Raw genomic sequence first — 21,699 nt, 5'->3', positions numbered from 1 at the left:
GTGATTCTCACAGCAGAGGACCAAATTCAGTTTTTGAATACATACATACTAATACTTCATACATATGGATGTGTTTGTGTATGTATGTGTATATAATTTTAGTCCTGTTGACGCGCATGAAATATAGAAGTTACGGTATGATCAGTACCGAAGCTTCTCCTAAGTTATGCAAACAGAAGTCCAGTTTTCTGCAGGCAGACAGATCCTAAGCTAAATAGAATCCAAAAAAATAATGAAAATCTTTTAGAAAGTGACCTTGAGTTGGAGAAATACAATTTTCCACAACCTGGAAAATTCTGGGTTGCCAAGTATTCCTAAGGAGGAGAGGCGGGAGGACTGAGTCAATTGATCGACACATAGAAAGCTAAATTCATTGCATAGATTATCTCATTGCATGCTCAAAAACGTCATGTCTTTGGTATGACCACTCTCACCTTACAAATGAAGAAACTAAAGAACAAAGAAGATTTAAGCCCACATCAGTCTGATTTTCCCCTTTCAGGTTCTATTAGTAGCTACTAGCAGTAAATTAAAAGCTTTAAAAAGAGACTATATTATAAAATGAAAATTGATTATATGTGTGTATTATTAGCTTCAGACCTCATCTCCTTTTAAGAGATCCAGAAATCTCTGGATTTTGATTCAGATTCTAATAATAATTCCACACATCTGAGATTATTCTGCTTTCAAGTGTACTTCCACTAAATATTTTAAGTATGCATAATTAACTCACAAAAAATTTTTAATTTTATAAAAATCCTTTGTTTGTTTGCTGGTTATCTCCATTTCTTTGCAAATCATAGGTCCATCAACTTTTCTGCTGAGACTGTGGAGTTTCTTTTGCCCAGACATGTTTGTATTTATCTACTTCTGCCCCAAATCCTGTTCCCTTTCTTATGAGCACTGCCTGAAATCTTAAGTCATACAGTAAAATTAATTAGGAAAGTCGAGGTTGGGAGAAGGGGGATGGGGTTATGGACTTTGGAGAGGATATATGCTTTGGTGAGTGCTGTGAAGTGTGTAAACCTGGCAATTCACAGACCTGTACCCCTGGGGATAAAAATATATTATATGTTTATAAAAAATAAAAAATGAAAAAAAAATTAGGAAAGTCCAGAGTATGTTTAGGTTGGAGAATAGGACTTCAAGCCTACCTCTTCAGATTACCTTCTTTAAATTTATAGAACACTTCACATGTACTGAGAAAAATCTAGGCAGGGCAGGTCTCTTCTACATATTTCGGAAGGCAGATAAATGAAGAGGTCAGATGCCTTGTCAGAATCCATTTAGCTATGAAGAGGACTCGAACTGAGGTCTTCTGCATTCAAGGGCTTAGATTTTTTTCATTGGCTACCTTAAGGATTAATTGGGTTTTTGTTTTTAAACACTTTGGAGGTAAACATTTAAAATCAGAATAATTCAATAATATAATCAAATAGAATAAACTGAAATGATTTGACAGACAAGGCAGGTTTCATCATCAGTTGCTTGATGTATATAGTCAATCTTGCCACATTTACAGTGGCTCCCAACATTTTCCCAGCAAGACAAGGGAACTACTGGTCACAGTATTGTCCACTATAAATGTCAAAAAGAAAAAAAAAAAAAAAAAGACAGTGAAGGAAATGTACCATCAATAAATGAGAATCAAGAACTAACTCCTCTTTGACACTCATGACATCTTATAGTATCAATGTCATAACAGTGTGACTTACAACCATCTTAAAATTCACTAATATTTTGATACATGCTATCATTCATCAACATTTTCAATATAAATATTTTATCTTTCTTTCCTCTTATAAGACACAAATGTTGAGAGCACAGAGCATGTATGTTCTAAGCAACTGCTTCATCATCCACAGTCCTGTAACATACGGATTAGAAATCACATCCGCACAGTAAATACTCGGTGGTATAAACAGCTAATAGATTTGAGAGCTCCCACGTTATTGTTAGGAGAGGGTTTTCAGGATGTACGCCTGGTCTTACCTTCTGGAAAAGACTCTCCATGGTGGTTCCATAAATACTTTATGAACCAACATAAAGTAATATGCTAATGCTGGACTAGTTACCCAGGGAACAGGTGCACCCCCTGATGTGTCTCATCTCTGGTGTACCTTTGATGTGAGATCAGTTAAGCCATTCTGAATTGTTCTTTTATTTATTTATTTAGTTTGCTTCCCTCCTCTCTTAGATTCACCGGCACCTAAAATGGTGAGCGAGAGTCATCATGAGGCACTGGCCGCCCCGCCAGTCACTACTGTTGCAACCGTTCTCCCCCATAACGCCACAGAGCCAGCCAGTCCTGGGGAAGGAAAGGAAGATGCCTTTTCCAAGCTGAAGGAGAAGTTTATGAATGAGCTGCATAAAATTCCATGTGAGTACGACTACATATGGTCGGTTGGTAGGGTCAAAAGAAATGTTTGAAAATGGCCTTACCCACTGCGGGGGAAAAGGCAGAATTTCTCTTGACATACTATAAACATACATTTTTTTTTCATTCTTGGCATGGTAGCATTCCAATAAGAAGATGGAATATTAGAAAATGGAATTTTTTAAATCTTTAAGTATACTTTATATCTCAAAGCCCTGTTTATTTTAAAAAAAAAATTGTATCTTGTGTTTAATGCAGGTAGGTATTTTTTTTAAATGTCTGTTTTTCTCTAGAATATTCATGTTAATGCATTGTCGTATATGTTTTAAATTTATATTTATGAAATTATTCCACTGTATAGATTATTCCTAAGCAATAGCTAAAATGTACTTTCCTGATATTGCAAGCTTGGTTTCCTTTCACTTATTAATATTTCAAAGTTTCTGCACAGTTTTTCTTTGTCCTCGGGAAAACAAGCACCTCTACCGAAATACATGTGTATGAGGGCAGCTCTAGTTCTACCAGCGGCGTTTAAATCTGAAACATAGGTTGGTCTGTTTATTCAGATTTTTTTTTTTTTGTTTATTCAGATTTGAACAGTTCTGATGAACTAGAGTTTTTTTCAGATGCGGGAAAAATATATTTTGGGCCTCATGAGGCTTATATTCTAGTGAAAAAAGTAACAAATCAATAAAGATGCAAATATATACAGTAAGTCATGCAGTAAGAAATGATAGAAACTAAAGACAATGAAATCAGAGAGGGAGACAAACCATAAGAGACTCTGAATCATAGCAAACAAACTGAGGGTTGCTGGAAGAGCGGTGGGTGGGGGGTGGGGGGGTGAGGGGGTTGTAAGAGGTGGGTGGGGTCAATGCGTGATGAACATTAAGGAGGGCACACGATGTAATGAGCATCAGGTCTTATAGAAATCTGATGAATCACAGACCTCTACCTCTGAAACTAATAATCTACTATATGTTATTTAATTGAAGTTAAATAAAAATAATTTTTAAAGAAAGAAACTAAAGAGGAGTAAGTGGAATATAGAAGGGCATAGAGGGGAAAAACATTATTTTTTAGGATGATCAGGGCTGGTTTCTTTTGTAAGGAACCCTGAAGGGAATGGAGGAGGAAGTTTTAAATTCCAAAATTTTAATTTTAATTTTAATTCTGGGAATTCCAGACAAAGCCCCTTAGGGAAAAATCTGCTTGGAACAGCAAGGAGCCCAGGGAGCTTTAGTAGAATGAATGAGGTGAGGGGTGGCAGAAGGTGAATTCGGACTTGAAACATAGGCCCCATCATGTGAGGCCATGAGCATTAGTCTAAGAACTTGGATTTTACTATGAGTGAAATAAAACGGCTTTGTAGAGTTTTGAGCAGGGGTGTCCCATGATCTGACTCAGGTTTTTTTTAAAGATCACTCTAGCAACTGTGTTGAAAACGAGCTCCAGAAAGTCAAAGGCAGAAGATAAAGCAGAATGTTGCAGTAATCCAGATGAGAGATTTATCAATTTATAAGAAAATTATTCTGTAAGGACATTAAAAAGCAAGAGAAAAAAAATACACAGAATCAATTTCTTTTCTGTTAGTGACTAACGATTTGTTGATCGGTCTACTTTTAACAAATTCAAGTTCATCTGAGAGACACTCTCAGTATAGTGGCCAGTAATTATCCTTCTCACAGGAAGATCCATAATCTAGAGGAGGTAGAGATGGACCAATAGATGGAGCCCTAGGATGGGAAATCCAAGTTCTTTTTCCTGCTCTGCTACAAGGTTGATGGAGGATCCTGGTGCTACTGACGAAACTTGGAGGTTGTAATGACAAGGCACAAACCAAAATTCATATGCGGGGGTGGGGTGGGTGGGGAGTGGGCGAACTCTCACTTGAATATTTTATCAGCATGATTGCTTTATGAGAAATGAGTTAGCAGAGAAAGAAAGAACATCAAATAAAATGCATATTCTGCTTGATCTGCAACACCACCTTCTCTAGAATAAACCCCATGAGAGGCATGGCACTGGTACTAACTACGGGACTGAACGTTCTGCATACATCCACATAACTCATTCTCTCTTCTCCTTTCGGCTTTGTGCAAATGTCATCCTCTTAGTTAAGGACTTTCCCAACCGTGCTGCTTAAAATGATAACTCACTCATCCCACCCCATCTTTGCCAGAAGCTCCTGTCCTCACCCTTGCTCTATTTCTCACCATATTATTTTGCATCGTGCTGCAGATGGTGCTCCTTATTATTTGTTTTTAAATTGCTCTGGATCCCTCCAAAATAATGTAAGCTCTCTGGAGAGCAAGGAGTTGGGTCTGTTCTTTGCACAGCTATATCCCAGGCAGTGCCTGGTACATATGAGGCCTCCATGTCTACTTCCTGCATAAATGCATGACTGAATGTCTATTTAACTTACCTCCTGAACCACCCTCTTCAACTTTGAGGCCTGAAGATGCTGAAAAATTAAAGCCTATTAAGAATCTTTAATTTTTAACATTAAGAATCATTTCAGAGCTTGACTGAGTCATTCACACTGAAAAAAGCAAATTGTTTCCATCCTTGCAGTGATACCTCCATGTTTTACCCTTTCCCACTTAGAGACAGCCATCATGTGCATTAGATTTCCCTCCGGTTTAGCAGCAAGAAAACAGTCAGCTGGAAAATAAAAACTAGGAAATGCTCCCTTAGTTTCTTTCTTTCCTTGGCTAATTTCATTTCTTCCCAAGCCACTGTTCCACTCTCTGCAGTGGCCCTGAGACCAGGTGTCTCGTCTCTTCCTCCATGGAGGTTTGCTTTTGATCAGCAACCTAAAGTAATAGAATGTCAGAGGATCTGGGCAACACCTACAAAAATACCATATTTCTTGATCCCCCTTGACTTAATAGAAAGAAACAAGCCCACTAACCAAATCTTAAAAGAGTACACTAAATTAGAGTTAGAAAAACTTACCATAAACACAGCTGTATAGTTTCATTAAAAATGTGTAATGGCATATTTTACCCTTTCGTTTTAATCCACCACAATTTTTACTGTCTGTGTAATTGAAAATTCTAATGGGATTTATGCGCCAGGAGCAACACTAAGCACAAATAAAACACATCCCGCAAATCAAATTCCTTTAGGAGCCTATGTTATATAAAGGTTATCACTTTTGACTTGGCATAATACAGTGTGACGCTAATGACAGGTAACAAATTAGAATATTAATTGATTTCAGTCTCTGAACTAAATCTCGGTTATCTGGCAGATGTGTTTTTTTTTTTTTTTTTTTTTTTTTGCAAAATTGATAGCAAACAGCTTTAGTCTGTCACTTGAAATTCCCACTTGTGAGAAGAGAGGTGTCACAATGGCAAGGAGTAGGCCTGTCATTAGTTGGGTAATCTACACGGTCCAGCAAGGAACATATTCAAACCAAATTGCCTGATGATATCATCCGTAACACCATGGGGCTTAAAAAAAGGGAAGAAAAGGAAATGGTAAATGCTGAGCATTTTTATCTTTCAATTCATTCTGCACACCGTTATCTAAATGAAGCAGACAAGGTTTTTCAGGATGTTTCTTTATTTTGCAACTTTGATTTTAATATGACTAGGGCCATGGTTGGTTTGTAAAGCGTGAACTTGTGTCATCCAAAGAGCTATGATTAAGGTTTTGATATTCATGAGCTTCTTCAAGTAGAGTGTCCCTTTCCTTGAGCACAGCAGAAAACCAAAGAGCCAGAACCTGTCTCTTAGTCCGGAGTAAGAGTGGATGAAGGGTAGTTGTATAATTCGTGCAGAAATGCCATTCAATAGTCTAACAGAGGGATTAAAAACGCAAGCTCTGGACGCAGACTACATGGGTTCAAATCTAAGCTCCACCGTGTACCAGCTCTGTTCATCTTTCTGTGTATGAGTTTCTTCCTGTATAAAGGACGAAGGTGGTATCTCCACCACAGGGTTGTTGGGTAAAGGGAGCAGGGCATTTAAAGGGCACAGAGTAAGCATTCTATAAATGTTAGTTAGTATTAAACTCAAGCTGTCACTTTAACAAATCTATTTCCATTTTTAAAAGCCATCTACTCCGGTCAGACAGAAACCCAAATTATGAAAATACCAAAAACTTTGCAGCCTACTATATGCACATTGCAGTCTCTAAACCCACTCCAATGATGTCTGATCTAGCAAAGGTGAATTCCCTCATGGTGTTTCCTTTCCCTAGTATCACCTCCAATTTTCCTTTTACTTTTCTTTTCTTTTTTTTTTTTTTAAGATTTTATTTATTTATTTGACAGAGAGAGATCACAAGCAGGCAGAGAGGCAGGCAGAGAGAGAGGGGAGGAAGCAGGCTCCCTGCTGAGCAGAGAGTCTGATGCAGGGCTCGATCCCAGGACCCTGAGACCATGACCTGAGTCGAAGGCAGCGACTTAACCCACTGAGCCACCCAGGCGCCCCTCCTTTTTCTTTTTTAAATAACTTCTATAATTTCACTCTCTCTCTCCTTCATTCCTTTTGGCCCACACATATGCTCAAGGTTCTCGTATCTGAAAGTGCCTAGCAAAAATTCAACACACAGTTAAGTGCTCAGGAAATGTTCCATTTTCTTCTTTCTTGCACTAAACTTTTCTTCTCCTTACTTTACCCCTCTGTCAAACTACCACTATATCTTCTTCCTTCATACGTACACCAAAATTTATTGAAAAACATAACCTTGACCCAGATATCTCTTTCTTTAACTCCCAAGAACAACTCAACTACTTCCATTCTAATTTCCATTCTGCATGTGCCATTGAAGTTGTTTTCACTGGAATCACCAGCTACTTCTTGATGTTATGAAGGTTATGATCCACCTTCACTCAGTCAAATATTTCTGTATTATTATCGCTATTAGCCACCATCATCTGAAACTCTTGATTTCCAGGACTCTGCTTTTCTCCTCTTCCTTCTCTGTCCATTACTACACACTTTCACTGGCTGGTCCTCCTCTTTCATTGTCTTTTCTCCTCTCAAGTGGCAGAGGATCCAGGATTACATTTTTTTTTTTTAAAGATTTTATTTATTTGTTTGAGAGAGAGACAGTGAGAGACAACATGAGCAAGGAGAAGGTCAGAGGGAGATGCAGACTTCCCATGGAGCTGGGAGCCTGATGCGGGACTTGATCCTGGGACTCCAGGATCATGACCTGAGCTGAAGGCAGTCGCTTAACCAACTGAGCCATCCAGGCGCCCCAGGATTACATTTTTAACCCTGTTCCATTTTTTGTTAGTTTGTTTGTTTTTCCAACATGTTCTCTCTGGGTGATCTCATTCACCTAGACTTTCAAATAAGAACTCTCTCCATCATTCTTGCCTCCCTGATCCAGTTCACCTTCTCCTATACCTACAATTCATTTCAGTCCTGTTGACTGTGCTCATGGAAAACCTCTCCAACCCAGCCAGCATTCACATTCCAGTGCTTTCTCTACTGCTCTTCTCTCTTCCCGGACTCCCTTCCGTCCTTAACACAGACACATTTTTTTATCCTCCAAGAACCAGTTCAGATGTTATCACTTGGAATCGAAGTTTCCTCATTTCCCAAGGCAGAATTACTTGAGTCTTCCTCCAATCTTCTAAAGCCCTTCATGAAAATCTTTATCTTGGTTATTCAGTTTTGTCTGGGGCCTCTACTCTCATGAAAATGTAAATTCCTCAGAGACAGGAACCATTCCTTCCACATACTTATATTTACCATACTTTGAAAGTGCCTGACCCCATGCCAGAAACTGTATAGATAGTTTCCCTTTGCAAACACTATTATACCAAACATTATACCTAATGCTCTTTGTGCCATGCTTAGAGAAACGGATCTAGGCAGTCTTGGTTTTCACACCATTTTAGCCAAGGATCCCTTTGTTTGAATGAAAATTATAGAAGCCTCCATTTCTAATATCAATAAAGCAAATCAAGATTCTCTCCCAGGGGCAGCAACAAAAACCCCTGGCTGAGGAGAACACTGAAAGCTGTGACTTGGAAAACTAATAGGGAAAGCCGTGTCAGCCTTCCCAGCAACACCAGTGAAACTCAACCTCCAGTCGTGATAGATAGGTGGTTCAATATGGCATAAGCCTATCGGTGATGCAAAATGCAGTCCAATCACTCATCTTCCCTCATCTGACTGCCAAATGGACAGAAGGTCATTGTTGCGGGTCCTGTCACTGCTTTCTGTTAATGTCATGAATGTAACGTTAATGCCAGATGACCATTTCAAGATCAAATGAAGAGAATCCTTAGGAACAGACAGGAATCCATGGCATGTGAATAACAGTAATTACTGTAGTGATTGCCAGCTTGGCGACCCTCATTTTACACATGAGAAAGCTCAGGCTCAGTCAGGTAAGTAATTTGTTCAAAGCAGCTACACATGGAGCAAGCTGTAGGTAAGGGAGCGTCAGGAAAAATCTCGCAATTTATAAATTTGCATGAACAGACTATCACTAAGGCTGCAAATCAACTCCACCATTCCTTATCACCACTAAGACTAAAACTATTAGGGTCTCATGTGCCTATACGAGGTGTTTGCCTCTTCATAGGTTTTTAAAGACTGAATACTTGGAACACAAATTTAATACTAATTCAGAGTTTCTCATTGGATTTAAAGTAGATATTTGTTCACTTCATGCTTCTGCATTTCTTTTCTTGCACTTACTCAGTGCCAAGTTAATAACTCACTACTAGGTAAGGACAAGCCTTAGATTTTGTTTCATTGTATCAATGAACTCTGTGTATGACTCAGCTTCTGTGATCATCTGTTGACTCAGTTCTTCCTCAGGCTTCAGAAAAACAGTGGCCAAAATATTGTTATTATTCATTGTTAGCTTCTAGTCAATTGAAATAGCTCTAAGAAAAAAAAGCTACAATACTGATGAGTGTTATTTTCAGAGCAAAGTAAGTCCTTTATAATACTGAGTGACTTCATCAATGCAACGCTAAAGGAATTGATTTGGGACAAGGACACTTAGAGATAAAAGGGTTGCAATTCATCACAGCACAATGTAGTAATTTGTGCTTATAGTCAAACATTTTTCATTAAATCTTAATTTATTTCATCATCTTTTTAAGTCTAATTCTGGTTCAATACATAGAAAATACCTGCGTGTATATATGAATACAGACAGAGAAATATTTAAGAGCTACCATTAGTAAAAACTTAATCATTTAGTGTGAAGTCTGTTTGGTTTTTAGTAGAGTTGGCATTGTCTCTGGCTAGATATTCTGATATTCATTGGGCCATTTTTAGTGTGCTTAAAAATGGGTAAGAGGAATGGCAACTGGCATTTAAAGATCATGGGCTTAGGAGCCTACAAATCTTGTAATGTGTGAGACGGTTTCACACAATGAAAAATATTCCCACATTCCACACGATTTTCAAAATTTCCGTAAGACATGCATTTAAAAGAAAACTCTGTTTATAATTGTCTAAGCCTAGAACTATTTGACATAAAAATGTGGCTATACTGTATTTCTGCATGGTTCTAATATAACCTGAACATTCTAGCTTTTATTGTAATGTTCACCCAAACTCTGACTTTATTTTCTCCTTATTTTTTAAAATCTTGATTGTCTTACTTCTCTAACTCCAAAATCTATTCTTGCGTTGCAAGCATTTGATTATTTCATTGTCTTCTAGTATCGTTACACCTGAAGATTTTTATACTGAAATGTAAATTATTTCATTATACACTGTTTTCTTATTTTCCCTTTTTATTATACTTACCACATTTTCTTGATTTGTAAAAATTATATACATAGACCTGTTGTATTATTTATACTTGAGAGTAAGGGGAATATTATAAACTATTTGTTATAAATTGGGACATTGTGTGTAATACGGATTTGTAAAGAACAATCTGCAAAATGATTCTATCAACAGCCTATTTTTGATGTGGAAACATTAAAAGAATATGCTAGTTGTTTAAATGTGTCCTTGAATTGTGTTTCCCTCTTGGAAGCCTATTATGCAGAAAATTCCCCCAAGAAGTTCATGTCTTTCAACTGAACTAGTGTTGAGGGATTTTATAAATTTCCAAAACACTGGTAACACAGAGTAAAGGTGAGCACATAAAGCCACCAAGTGAATTAAGATCTCAGTTAAGTTTCTCAACCTCATTTAGCTATATTCCATTAGCATTTCAAAGACATTAAGTAAATACACCTAAGGACAAAGAAGGGGAGTGGATATTTTGGCCACACATTAAAAATAGCTCAGGAATTACCTTGCTGAAATTCTTTACAAATATACAAATATATTTTAAAATAGCTTTAAATGTCTACCCCTTGCCACATAGCATTTGCATGTCAAAATACATGTTGCATTTTCACAAGAGGAAGCCTGATAGCAAATGCTAATCTATAAAGAAAACAGCCGAGAAAGAGAAGCTGGGAGACCATGGCTTTCTCCTTTACTCTGAATGACTCCATAGATCTTTTATGTCATGATGGACAGGTTTGTGCCAGTTTCTATTAAATCGGACAAAGAATTTAGAAGCAGAAAGTAGCAGGAAAATATATGATGTACTATTACATTTTTAACACTTGACTTTATTTTTTTGTTCTGATTTTCATGGAGGAGAAAACTATTATAAGGGATTTAAACTTGGTATCTTCAGATCCCACATGCCTCCCCAGCCTGCCTTTTAAGTGAATTTAGAGAAGTTTGAAATAAAAATTAGGATGCTATTGGCCCATTTAAAGCTTTACTAACCAAACACTTTGAATGAAACTGCTGTCCTGACAGAATTTCAAATCCACTTAAACCTTTTTTTTTTTTTCTTTTTCAAGCTCTTTGTACACACAGAAGTTAAAAAGAAAAGCTGGGTGAGGGGTGCGTCAGTGGTAGACTATAAATAATAGAAATATAGTTGCCTTAGTAAATATAGAATTTACTGAAAGTAATGTGGACCTGTCCACTGAAACTTAGAAAAGATCCAGGATCTCTGTGTAGTAAACCTTAACTGATGGAGTTATATTGTTCATTGCCTTGAAAGTAAATTTTATAATTTCCTTTTCAGAAGGATTTGGATCCAATTCTATAAAATCAGTAAACCATTACGGTGATTAGAAACATTGTTATAACCATGTAAATTTTACTCCTTATTTTCTTTAATACACTCCGGAACCCCTCTAGTGTTAATACCTTGTCCAGGATACTACGCAAATCACTCACAGACTCTGACCCAGTGTTAGTAACTAACCCAACCTGGGACAGCATAGCTTGCTGTGATTCAAGGCCAGAGAATAAGTTCTGGAGTTAGTCTGTCTGGGTTCAAAATTGTGGTTCTGCATTACTCCTATATGACCTTGGGCAAATCATTTTACCTTTAAGTAAAATAAGGATAATAATGATTCTCCTCTAGCTCAAAAGATCCTAGATATTTATATTCTCAAGTAAAGGGCTTCCACTCATAGATACCGAAGGAAGACTGGTAGCTGCCAGCAGCAGGGAGTTGGGGGGATGGGTAAAATTGGGAGGCAGGGGGTCAAAAGGTACAAACTTCCAGTTATAAGATAAGTAAGTCCTAGAGCTACAACACAGAGCAGTGACTACAGTCACTACTGTATTGTATACTAAGTTGCTAAGAAAGTAGACCTTCAAAGTTTTCATCACAAGGAAAACAATTGTAACTATGTTAAAATTGTAACTATGTAACTATGTGTAGGGACGGATATTAACCAGACTTCATGGTGGTCATCATTTTGCTACACAATTACCAAGTCATTATATCATACACCTGATACTAATGTTCAATTATACCTCCGTTTAGAAAAGAAGAAAGGATGGGAGGGAGAGACTTCCAAAGGGATCTTACTGGAAAGGAGCAATAGCCATCATTAGAGGCAAAATGGACCATTACCCTGGATTAAGGATCGGTTACCTGAAAGAGCCATTTTGTTCTGCCCTCAGCCACACAGCACTACACACTCACCTTTTCTCTTCCACCCTCTCTTTTTATTTTTCTCTTTTCTTCCTCAACCTTTCTTTGTCATTTCCTGTTCTGTTTTCTATCCCTTTTGCCTGGGCTCAATAAAAATGTTCCCTGTTGGCCTGGAGGCAGCCAAGGCCCATTCAGTGCTAAGATACAGGCAGCTGCCATGTTGGTCCTCAGGGTAAATGGTTCTCTCCAGAAGCATTTTTATTCAAGTGGAGATCTGGGTTTTAGCTTCATCTTTTCGTTTTAAAGATAATATGTTGTATTGGCATGCCCAAGAAACAGGACAGACTCTTTTCTTAGGACTATTGCTCCATAACACAAACCAGTTTCATGGGCTTTCATGAAGAGTTGAAAGACAACTTCAAGTGTTATGTTTCAGCACCTTTTCCAGAAATGGGTACTTTTGTAAGGTCTGCTTGGGTAAATTTCTTGGTTACACCTTATCAGCTATACAAAACACTGCAGTTTAGTTTCTCAGCTACTCCTGGTGCCAACAATGCCGCAAGAGTGAAGATATTTTGAAGTGGTGCCTCAAAATGGCCTTGTCCACCATCTTCTGCCCACACTAACTGGAACGGTGCCCTGTCACCTCCCCTTTCAACAGCTGCTGGCATCCATCTACCTTTCAACTCCATATCTGCTACTGGAACTCTAATGCAATTTACCTGGCTGCTTTCCAGGCCTAATCAGTAAAGATCTGTTTTCACTGTTTTACAGTAAGTCGGCTTCAGCTCTCACAGTGTCAATCTGTTTTTTCTACAGCAGTTGTGTTATTAACATCTTGCCAGTGATGTAGGAGAGTTCCAATTGCTCTGCATCCTGGAAGTTTCTACCCTTTGACCAGTATGTCCCCACTTCCTCTATCTGGCAAGGGTTTTCTTGAAAGGACACCCAAAAACATTAACTATAAAGAAAAAGGTATTAAAATCAACTTCTTCCAAAATAAAGATTTTTTTGCTTTCTGAAATGTACCATTAGTTTAAAAGGCAAGTCACAAACTGAGAGACAATATCCATAATAAATATATTTAATAAAGAAGATGCTTCCAAAATATGTTTGGAAAAGAAAAAACCTCTTACAAACCAATACAAAAATGAGCAAAAGATTTGAACACAAACAATAAAAGAAGATACATCTGATTGATAAATTCATGTAAAGATGTTCAACATTTTTAGTCATTAGGGAAATGGAAATTAAGACAACAATGAGTTCCATTTTTGAAATGCAAAATCCACACATCTGTAGATGCTATTTGCAACTGAAATTACATATATCAAACTAAACTCACTTTTGCCCTCCAAAAAACAGATACATAAACATATATATCCTTCTATCTTGAAACTCAGAACTCGAACATCACTTTTGACATTTGCCACATTTTTCCCCATTATTCAACTTTTTTATCAAGTCCTATTACCTCATTCTCTGTCCCCTCTTTCCTTCCTATGCCCACTGCCACTCCTCTATTTGGGTCCTTATCCATATCATAGTCCTTGGAGTCTCCTATGAGTTCATTCCACAATTTTCCACTCTTCTGCCAATCTGACCACATATAAGCTTTTGAGATGGTTCTTCCAAAATGCCTGCTCTGAACACCCAAGTCTCTTACTCAGGTATCTTACCCCCTTTGCTGACTTTTTTACTCCCTCATTGTCATCCAAGACCCTCTCTGTAGTATAGCCCCAACCTACTTTTCTAGCCATCTTTCACCTTCTCTTAATTGAATTACTCACTGTTCCACAGTTACAACCCCACATTCTCTGCCCTTATTCCTTAGTCCATGGTGTTCCCATATTTTAAATGCCATTACTAGTCATTTTGTTTCTCCCAAACTCCAAGGAGTAGGTTGAAGTATCTGCATATCCAAGCCTCCATATCCTAAAGGATGCAGGCTCAATCCTTTACAGGAATGCTGTAGACACTAAATAATACTAAACACCCATATTACTCCTTCAATATGCTTATCTTCTACCATGTAATAGAGTATTATAGTATTATACTCATATCTCATTCCTTCCTGGACTTTAAGTTCATTGAAGATAGCCTCCTAGTGCCACCCATTCTTTTCTTCTCTAGACTAGATATGACATGCCTTACAGAGGGCAGGCCATCAACAAATGCAGATGGCATGGACGAATGGTTGGTAGTCACATACCACATAGTTTAAGTTACCATTCTTATAAACTAATAAGAGAGAAAAGATAGGCATGGAAATGGTAATGATGGAAGACGTGACGCGTGCTGAAACCTCAGGGACGTGTAGAGTCGTCATCAAAAACAAGACTGGAAAAGTCATTTGGAATTCATTTGGAGAGGGCCATCAATATCAGGCTAAGGAGTTTAGACTTTATTTAATAGTTAAGGGGGAGCCAGGAACCATTCAAGATATTTAAAGAAGGAAGTAACACAATTACAGTTTTGTTTCAGCAACATCAATCTGGCGGCAGCGTGTGGGTAGGATAGATTGCAAGCGAAGGGCTGGAAAGAGGGAAGAGGCAGAAAGGAAGTAATTGAAGGGAACACTACAGATAACGAAAGCCTTAGCTGCTGTGAAAATAAAGGCACAGATTTGCTAGGCACTGCAAGTGAATGTGAGGGTGTCCAGGCAAAGAAAGAAAGGAATAGTTCCAGAGAAGCTGGGTACTCTGGGAGGGTCACACCCTCTAGGGAACGGGAATGCCAAAGGGGGATCAGCATTGGAAATGGAGGTCTGGGTGTTGACCACACAGAAATTTAGGTTGAGAAACTGGGTGATGGCCGTTATTAAGAAAGTCTCATAGGGTGGAAAAGAGAAAGGGAATAAATTATTAAAATATAAAATTCATGGCTGAGTAGGGAAACCAATGAAGAAATAAAAGAGTGAGTAAAGTAGAAATACAGTGTCAGAAAAGTGAAGGAAAAAGTTTCTGAGAAATGGTAGTCAATTGGATTAAAAACTTACTAAACCTACACCTTGAAGTTTGGGAGAAACAAAATGACTAAAGCACGCAATCTGCCCTGGTGTTATTTTCAGTCCAGCAAGGGACTAGGAGCTGATAGCACTATCATCATCACCACCAGAAATCGCTGAGTAATTAGTATAGACCCCTCATCAATATATTAGGTTTGACCAATTATTCCTCGGAACAATCCTGCTGGGTATGTAGTTACGATCCCAATTTTATGAGAGGGTAAAGAACCTCAAAGATGTTAAGCAAAACATACTTTAGCCCAGGGCATAATGAAGTAGTACAGGTAAACCAGACACAAAGGAAGGAGAAAGGTTATGGGAATAAAAGAGAAAGAGTTAAAAAAAAAAAGTGGCCTTTCAATTATGCCTTGAACCAGAGGAGGTGATTTGCATAACCAAGGAAGTGAAAGAAAGGCATTCCATACTGAACCACAGGAGTTGTTCAATACCAGTTGTGAGTACCATCACAGAGTTTTATGGTTAGCAGTTCAGCTGGTATAATTGGGTTATAGGACACACTGAATGATGAGATTGGAGAGAAAGCATGCGACCCCTCTTAATGCTTTCCTCTGTAAACCATAAGGCTTTATGAGATACATCAGAATTTAATCTGTAAACCATAAGACTTTATGAGATTTCAGGAACAGAGTAAGATGTGACTTTTTTTTTTTTTTTTTTTTTTTTTACCATGAGAAAGAAAAATTTGAGATTTACACAATCAGACATGGAAGATTATAGATCATGGAAGATTATGTCTGAGAAATGGCCAGTGGATTTAGACCTCTTTGTTGACCTTGGAAAGCCTTGTTTCATTAGGGAGACAGAATCAGAAACCAGCTTGCAGGGTGTGAGGTGACAAGCTAAGAAGCGAGAAAGTGAAGTGAGAAAGTGAAAGCAATGAGTGTGATCTCTTCTCTCCTGCAAGGACAAACAGAATGAGAGCCCATGCACTTGACAGAACAAAGAGAAATTGGGTAAGTGTTAAGACAGTGACTAGAATGAACAGAAAACAAAATACACTGTCATTACCATAGGCAAAGCTAACTCTTGCCTGCCTACTTTTAAAACACCACCATGTACCTACACCCCTGGTATTATCACTAATCTCTCAGTTTTTGTAATGGAAGATACTTGGGACTAGTTACTAGTCCAGGGACAGCTAGAATGTTAAGACACTATAATACACTCAAATAACTAATGTACTTTGGGGCTCTCCAGTGATGCAGTCAGTTAAGCATCTGACTCTTGGTTTTGGCTCAGGTCATGATCTCAGAGTCCAGAGACAGTCCAGAGACAGAGTCCAGAGAAGAGTCCCTTCCTCCCCCACCCCCATAAGGCTCCCTGCTGAGCACGAAGGCTACTGGAGGTTCTCTCCCTTTCTCCCTCTGCCACTCAGGCTCTCTCTCTCCCTCCCGCTCTCAAATAAATAATTTTTTTTTTTTTTTAATGACTAGTGAACTTTGACTATAAAATGCTCCTGTTTTTCCTGCTTCCTTGATCAGAGGCTCCCTTGGACTTCCCTTCCCGTAGGTCTCATGCTTATGGCACTTGCCAATTTTATTCTTTTGTTAGAGCTGTTTGTCTCATTCCTCCAGATTAGTCTAAATTCTTTGGGGGGCAGAAATGGACATTCTCATATATACAGTTCCTGTAGAGTAGACAGTAAGTAATTACTTACTAAATTAATTTGAGACTATGCTTTATTATTATGAATATACACCAAAAAAATGGTTTATAGGGAGAAATTTTAGTTTTCCAATGTTGCATAAAATGTTATGACATAACATAATAACTTAAAATAATACACATTTATTTCCCAATTTATGTGGATCAGGAATCTAGGCATAGTTTTACCGGGACATTTGCTCAGGGTCTCACAAGACTGCAGTCAACAGGTCAGTTAGAGGACTTAGGACCCTCTTCCAAAGTTCTTCAGATTTTGAAAAGAAATTCAGTTCCTAGCCATCGTAGGATTGAGACCCTCACTTCCTGGAAGTGCCCTTTTCAAAAGCAAGTTTATAGCATGTTTGTCTCCTGAAAGTTAGCAGAACATCTCTCTCATCTCAGGAAGGATTCAGGTCCCTCTTGAAGGGGGTTCATCTGAGTAAGTCTGATCCATCCAGAATGATCTTCCTTTTGATTCAAAATTAACTGATTTAGAACCTTAAATATATCCCTACAGCTTGGTCATACAAAGTAACCTAATGTGTTTCAGGTCTCATCCACACGCAAGGAGAAGATTACAAAAGGTAGTGCATACCAGCAGTGGGGAGGGGAGGGGAGAGAGAGGTCTTGGGAACCATCTCAGTATTCTACTTACCAAAGATCTGGAAAGGCAAAGAACAAAACAATGTTTACTTCAGGAGAAGTCACTGGAGATTTTCTTTTCCCTAACATCAATTGGTACTATGTACATTTAGACAGATCAATAGATCAATAGTTTTATTTATTTATTTTTATAAAATAAAGTGGATTTGACCTGGAAAGCATCACACTTATTCTCATTCTGTTCTTTGTTTTGGTGGCATTTCATTCTAACCACTAACATAGTCTATTTCTGCAGCGTTCACAGCAGCAAGGTTACAATGGTGAGATGTTACAGTGCAGGTTCTTTGGTATCCGAGCAATGTGACAGAGTGTGAAAGCTGAAACAGTTTGCTATTCATACCTCCTGTCTAGCAAATCCTTCAAAGGTTCTGTTTTGGTAATGGTAACCAGCTCATTTCAAGAGGTTTCAGAGTATCTATGAAAACACCGCTGGATCCCAAGTTGGAGAGGCTGTTGCAATTCTAAACTTTTGCTTTAAGAAATTGACTAAATACAGTTTCTGTTTTTAGTATGAACCCAGATGTAGGAGTTGAAATTATGAGCTACTGTGAGCTACTATGAACTATACTCGATATGATTATTAGAAAGTGTAAGTTTGACATATTCATGTTTTAAAAATAATTATGTGTTATAAGCTTCTGACACTCTCCTTTAGAAGAAATACTCATATGAACAAAAATGTGGAGAATATCCTTTAAAAAAAAAAAGAAGAAGAATTTTTTTATATGAATAAAGCCCTCCCAAAGACTTAAGGTTTAGATTCTTAGCATATCTCACATTCCAAAAGCTGTTTTAAACACACTGTAGATGAGACTCTGCATTTCTGAAACTGACATCTCTCTGGGTAAAATGAGTTTTCAAAAATACTGAATATCTTATTATAAAAAGGTTCATTATTTTTAAAATCCAAGTAATGAAAACTGTTTTAGCCATGAAACTACCAAGAAGGAAAACTCCTGTTTACTGATTGTGAAAACCAGTTTAGTCCTAAACCACAACAATGTTGGCTAAACAGTTGAGGTTTATAACTGATACCCAGTAGCCATCTCAATTACATGCATCACATTTCGACAAGGAGTTTGGTTTCTTCCTAGCACTGATTGTAAAAGAACGGTAAGAAAATTCTATGAGAAAAAACTTCAGAAAAAAATTCTTTGTTTAATGAGGACTTTTTCCACACTGCCAACTTTTTGAGTATTTTTTTGAAGAAGAGAAGAAAATAAGTAGAAAATAAGGGGCATGGTAGAAAAAAAATACATATCCAGATTAAGAAATTAGAAATATATTTTTCAGTGCATAAGTATGTAGTAGTTTTGTGGATTGAACTATATGCCACAAAAAGATATTTTCAAGTACTAACTCCAAATACCCATGAATATGACTTTTTTGGAAAGATCTTTACAGATCTAATCAAGTTAAGATGATACACTGGAGTAGAGTAGCTCTTAACCATCTGTGACTCATGGCCTTAAAAGAAGAGACATGGAGTCAGAGACACACAGGGAGAAAGCCAGGTGGCAATGAAAGCAGAGACTGGAATGATGTTGTCTACAAGGCAGGTCTCAGAAACTAAAAGAAAGATACAGAACAGATTCTTTCCCACAGCCTTAAGGGAGAGCCTGGCCCTGCCAACACCTTGATTTTGGAACTTCTTCTAGCCAGAGAAGAGTAACTGCCTATTGTTTTAAGCCACCCAGTCTATAATAATAGGTTTCAGTAGCTCTAGGACATTAATACAATGGCAAGTTACATGAGAACTGACGTAGGAAAGACGTTAGGGTTCCAAGCCAATGGCCAAGAAAGAATTCTTGAGACATGTCAGGTGCAAAAAAGGTGGTTTAATTAAAGCACGGGGACAGGACCCATGGTCAGAAAGAGCTGCACTGGGATCATGCACCATTACACACTTTCAAGTTGGGAAGAGGTCAGAGATAGCATACGTCTCTAAGTAAATTAGGAAGCGAGGTCTCCAGGACTTTGAGGGGGTTAGCTATTGTTGGGAAATGGTCATTTCTTACCATCTCATAAAACCTGAGTCATGAGACCTTTCAGATATATATCGGTGGGCCATATGCTTGGGGGATGATTGCCAACATGGATCTTGAGGGGGTAGAGGTAAAGAAAGTTTTTTGTATGTTAAAGTAGACTTACAGGATCCTGGGGGTCAGGCTAAGATTCCCTTTTGCCCTCAGCAAAGTAGAGGAATGTCACTCTGCCTGTTTCAAGGATTTGTCAATAGGCTGTAGGTAGTAAGGAAATTTAACAATTTCTCTTCTGCCTTTGTTTCCCACATCAAGAATCACCTGGGCTTTTGGGAATGACAGGTCATTTTCCATCTCTGCCTACCTCATTCCCAATCACCTCTCTTCCAGGAAAGAGTGTCACTTGACAAGAACAAAGGTCCTCAGGAGCGAAGGAAGCCAGACTTCATCCACTTCATCTTCCCTCAGGCCATTTAGGTGTCCTTTCAATCAGGTGTAGAAGTTAGACTTTGACCAGATGCACTTTTGCCCAGAGGGACTTCACCCAGGTGTTGAGCTTACTGGATGCTGCTTTATGCCCTGCGGCTGCAGAGAATACTGTAATACAGACTGTATGCAGGGTAGCTTTACGCACTATCCTGATAGCTACCACTTACTGAGTACATACCCAGGAACCCACAGGTGCCATACATTACCTAACTTATTCCTTACAACAATCCTAGGAGGTCGATGCTAATATTCCTCCCAGTTTTATGGCTGATGAACTGAAGGTTAAGGAGAGTTAGTCACCAAGGCCATTCAACTACGAAGCAGCAGCAGAGGATTCCAGTGAAGCCCGAGGATCCCAAACCCATCTAGGCTCTCAACTCTCTTACAAGATGCCCTCTCTTCCCAAAACATTCATAGTAAGACTGTGTGTTGTATTTAATATTTATCTTGTATACAACGGTGCTATAGACTGAATGTTAGTGTTTGCTCACAAGTCCTATGCTGAAACCTAATCCTGAGGGGATAGTATTTAGAGGCAAGGCCTTTGGAAGGTGATTAAGTCCAGAAGGTAGAGCCCTCATGAATGAGATTAGTGCCCTGAAAGAAGAGGCCCCAGAGGGGCCCCATGTCCTTTTCTGCCATATGAGGACATGGCAAAAAGACAGCCATCTTTGAACCAAGAAGTAGGTTCTCACCGAACACCACATCTACCAATGTCTTCCTGTTGCCTCCAGAACTACAAAAACAAATTTCTGTTGTTTTAAGTCCCCCAGCCTGTGTTATTTTTGTTATAACAACCTAAATGGACTAAGACAGGACATTTGACACTTTTCTCCTCGAATTGTCTCTCCAGAATTTGAAGAGAACAATTTTCCCATTTCTTCATTTTTCCATGACGTGTTTTTCTCTTGTGTGTTAAAGAGAATTTCTTAAATTACTCAAGTATAACCACATGCTTTCTCACATTTCAGTATCAAGCAAAACATCAGGCAGAGGGCATTTTTTTTCACATTGATACAACTTTGTTGGTAAATTAAGAATACTTGTTAGATCCTTCTTCTGTTTCTATTTAAAATATTCTAAAATGAAATCAATGCAACGGGAATAAATTTGAGACCCTTATCCAGGAGCAAGGATGCAAAAATTATAGAGGTACTGCAGAAAATTTCATCCCTTTTCCTGGTTTCTAAACTCCAGGATCACAAGCAGGAGGTCTCAAGTTAATCATTCTGGTGTGGCATAAATTGTTGCTTTTAATGGTTGACTTTAAAAGAAATGTCCATTCTCCAAAGTCTACGCTCTAAATGTGCGAAATATCTTTAACTCAAAAATGGAAAACAATGTTAATAGGGCCATCAAGAGGGCAGGAGGATGCCAACACTGCAAATTCCGTTAGCATGGAGAAGGAATAAGGGGGGAAAGGAGAAAAGAATGTGGTAGGGGAAGTAAAATTATACTTCCTAAAGTTTAGGAACCTACTATAAATATTATTGCATAAAAGCATAAGGCTTTATACTCTAATATAAAGTAAAATAATCAGTTATCCACTTAACCCCGTTTTAAAATGGGTGCATACCACATTTTTAAGTGTGGTGGAACAACTGATTAATTCATTTTGA

General features: G+C 38.2%; 1 protein-coding gene across 2 annotated transcripts in view; it reads left to right on the top strand.

The window, feature by feature from the left end:
* SYT1 (synaptotagmin 1) overlaps positions 1-21,699 on the top strand; it is a 539,629-nt gene that overhangs the window by 332,316 nt on the left and 185,614 nt on the right. For both annotated transcript variants that reach the window (XM_059402413.1, XM_059402412.1), the window contains exon 3: positions 2,198-2,380. In XM_059402413.1, the coding sequence (XP_059258396.1) occupies positions 2,215-2,380 (166 nt within the window). In that variant the 5' untranslated portion in view covers positions 2,198-2,214. The remainder of the gene's footprint in view (positions 1-2,197; positions 2,381-21,699) is intronic.

This window comes from Mustela nigripes, chromosome 6 (assembly GCF_022355385.1).
Source record: "Mustela nigripes isolate SB6536 chromosome 6, MUSNIG.SB6536, whole genome shotgun sequence".
Lineage (NCBI taxonomy): Eukaryota > Metazoa > Chordata > Mammalia > Carnivora > Mustelidae > Mustela > Mustela nigripes.
Note: the sequence above shows the minus strand (reverse complement) of the source record. Positions and strands in the feature narration are given on the sequence as shown.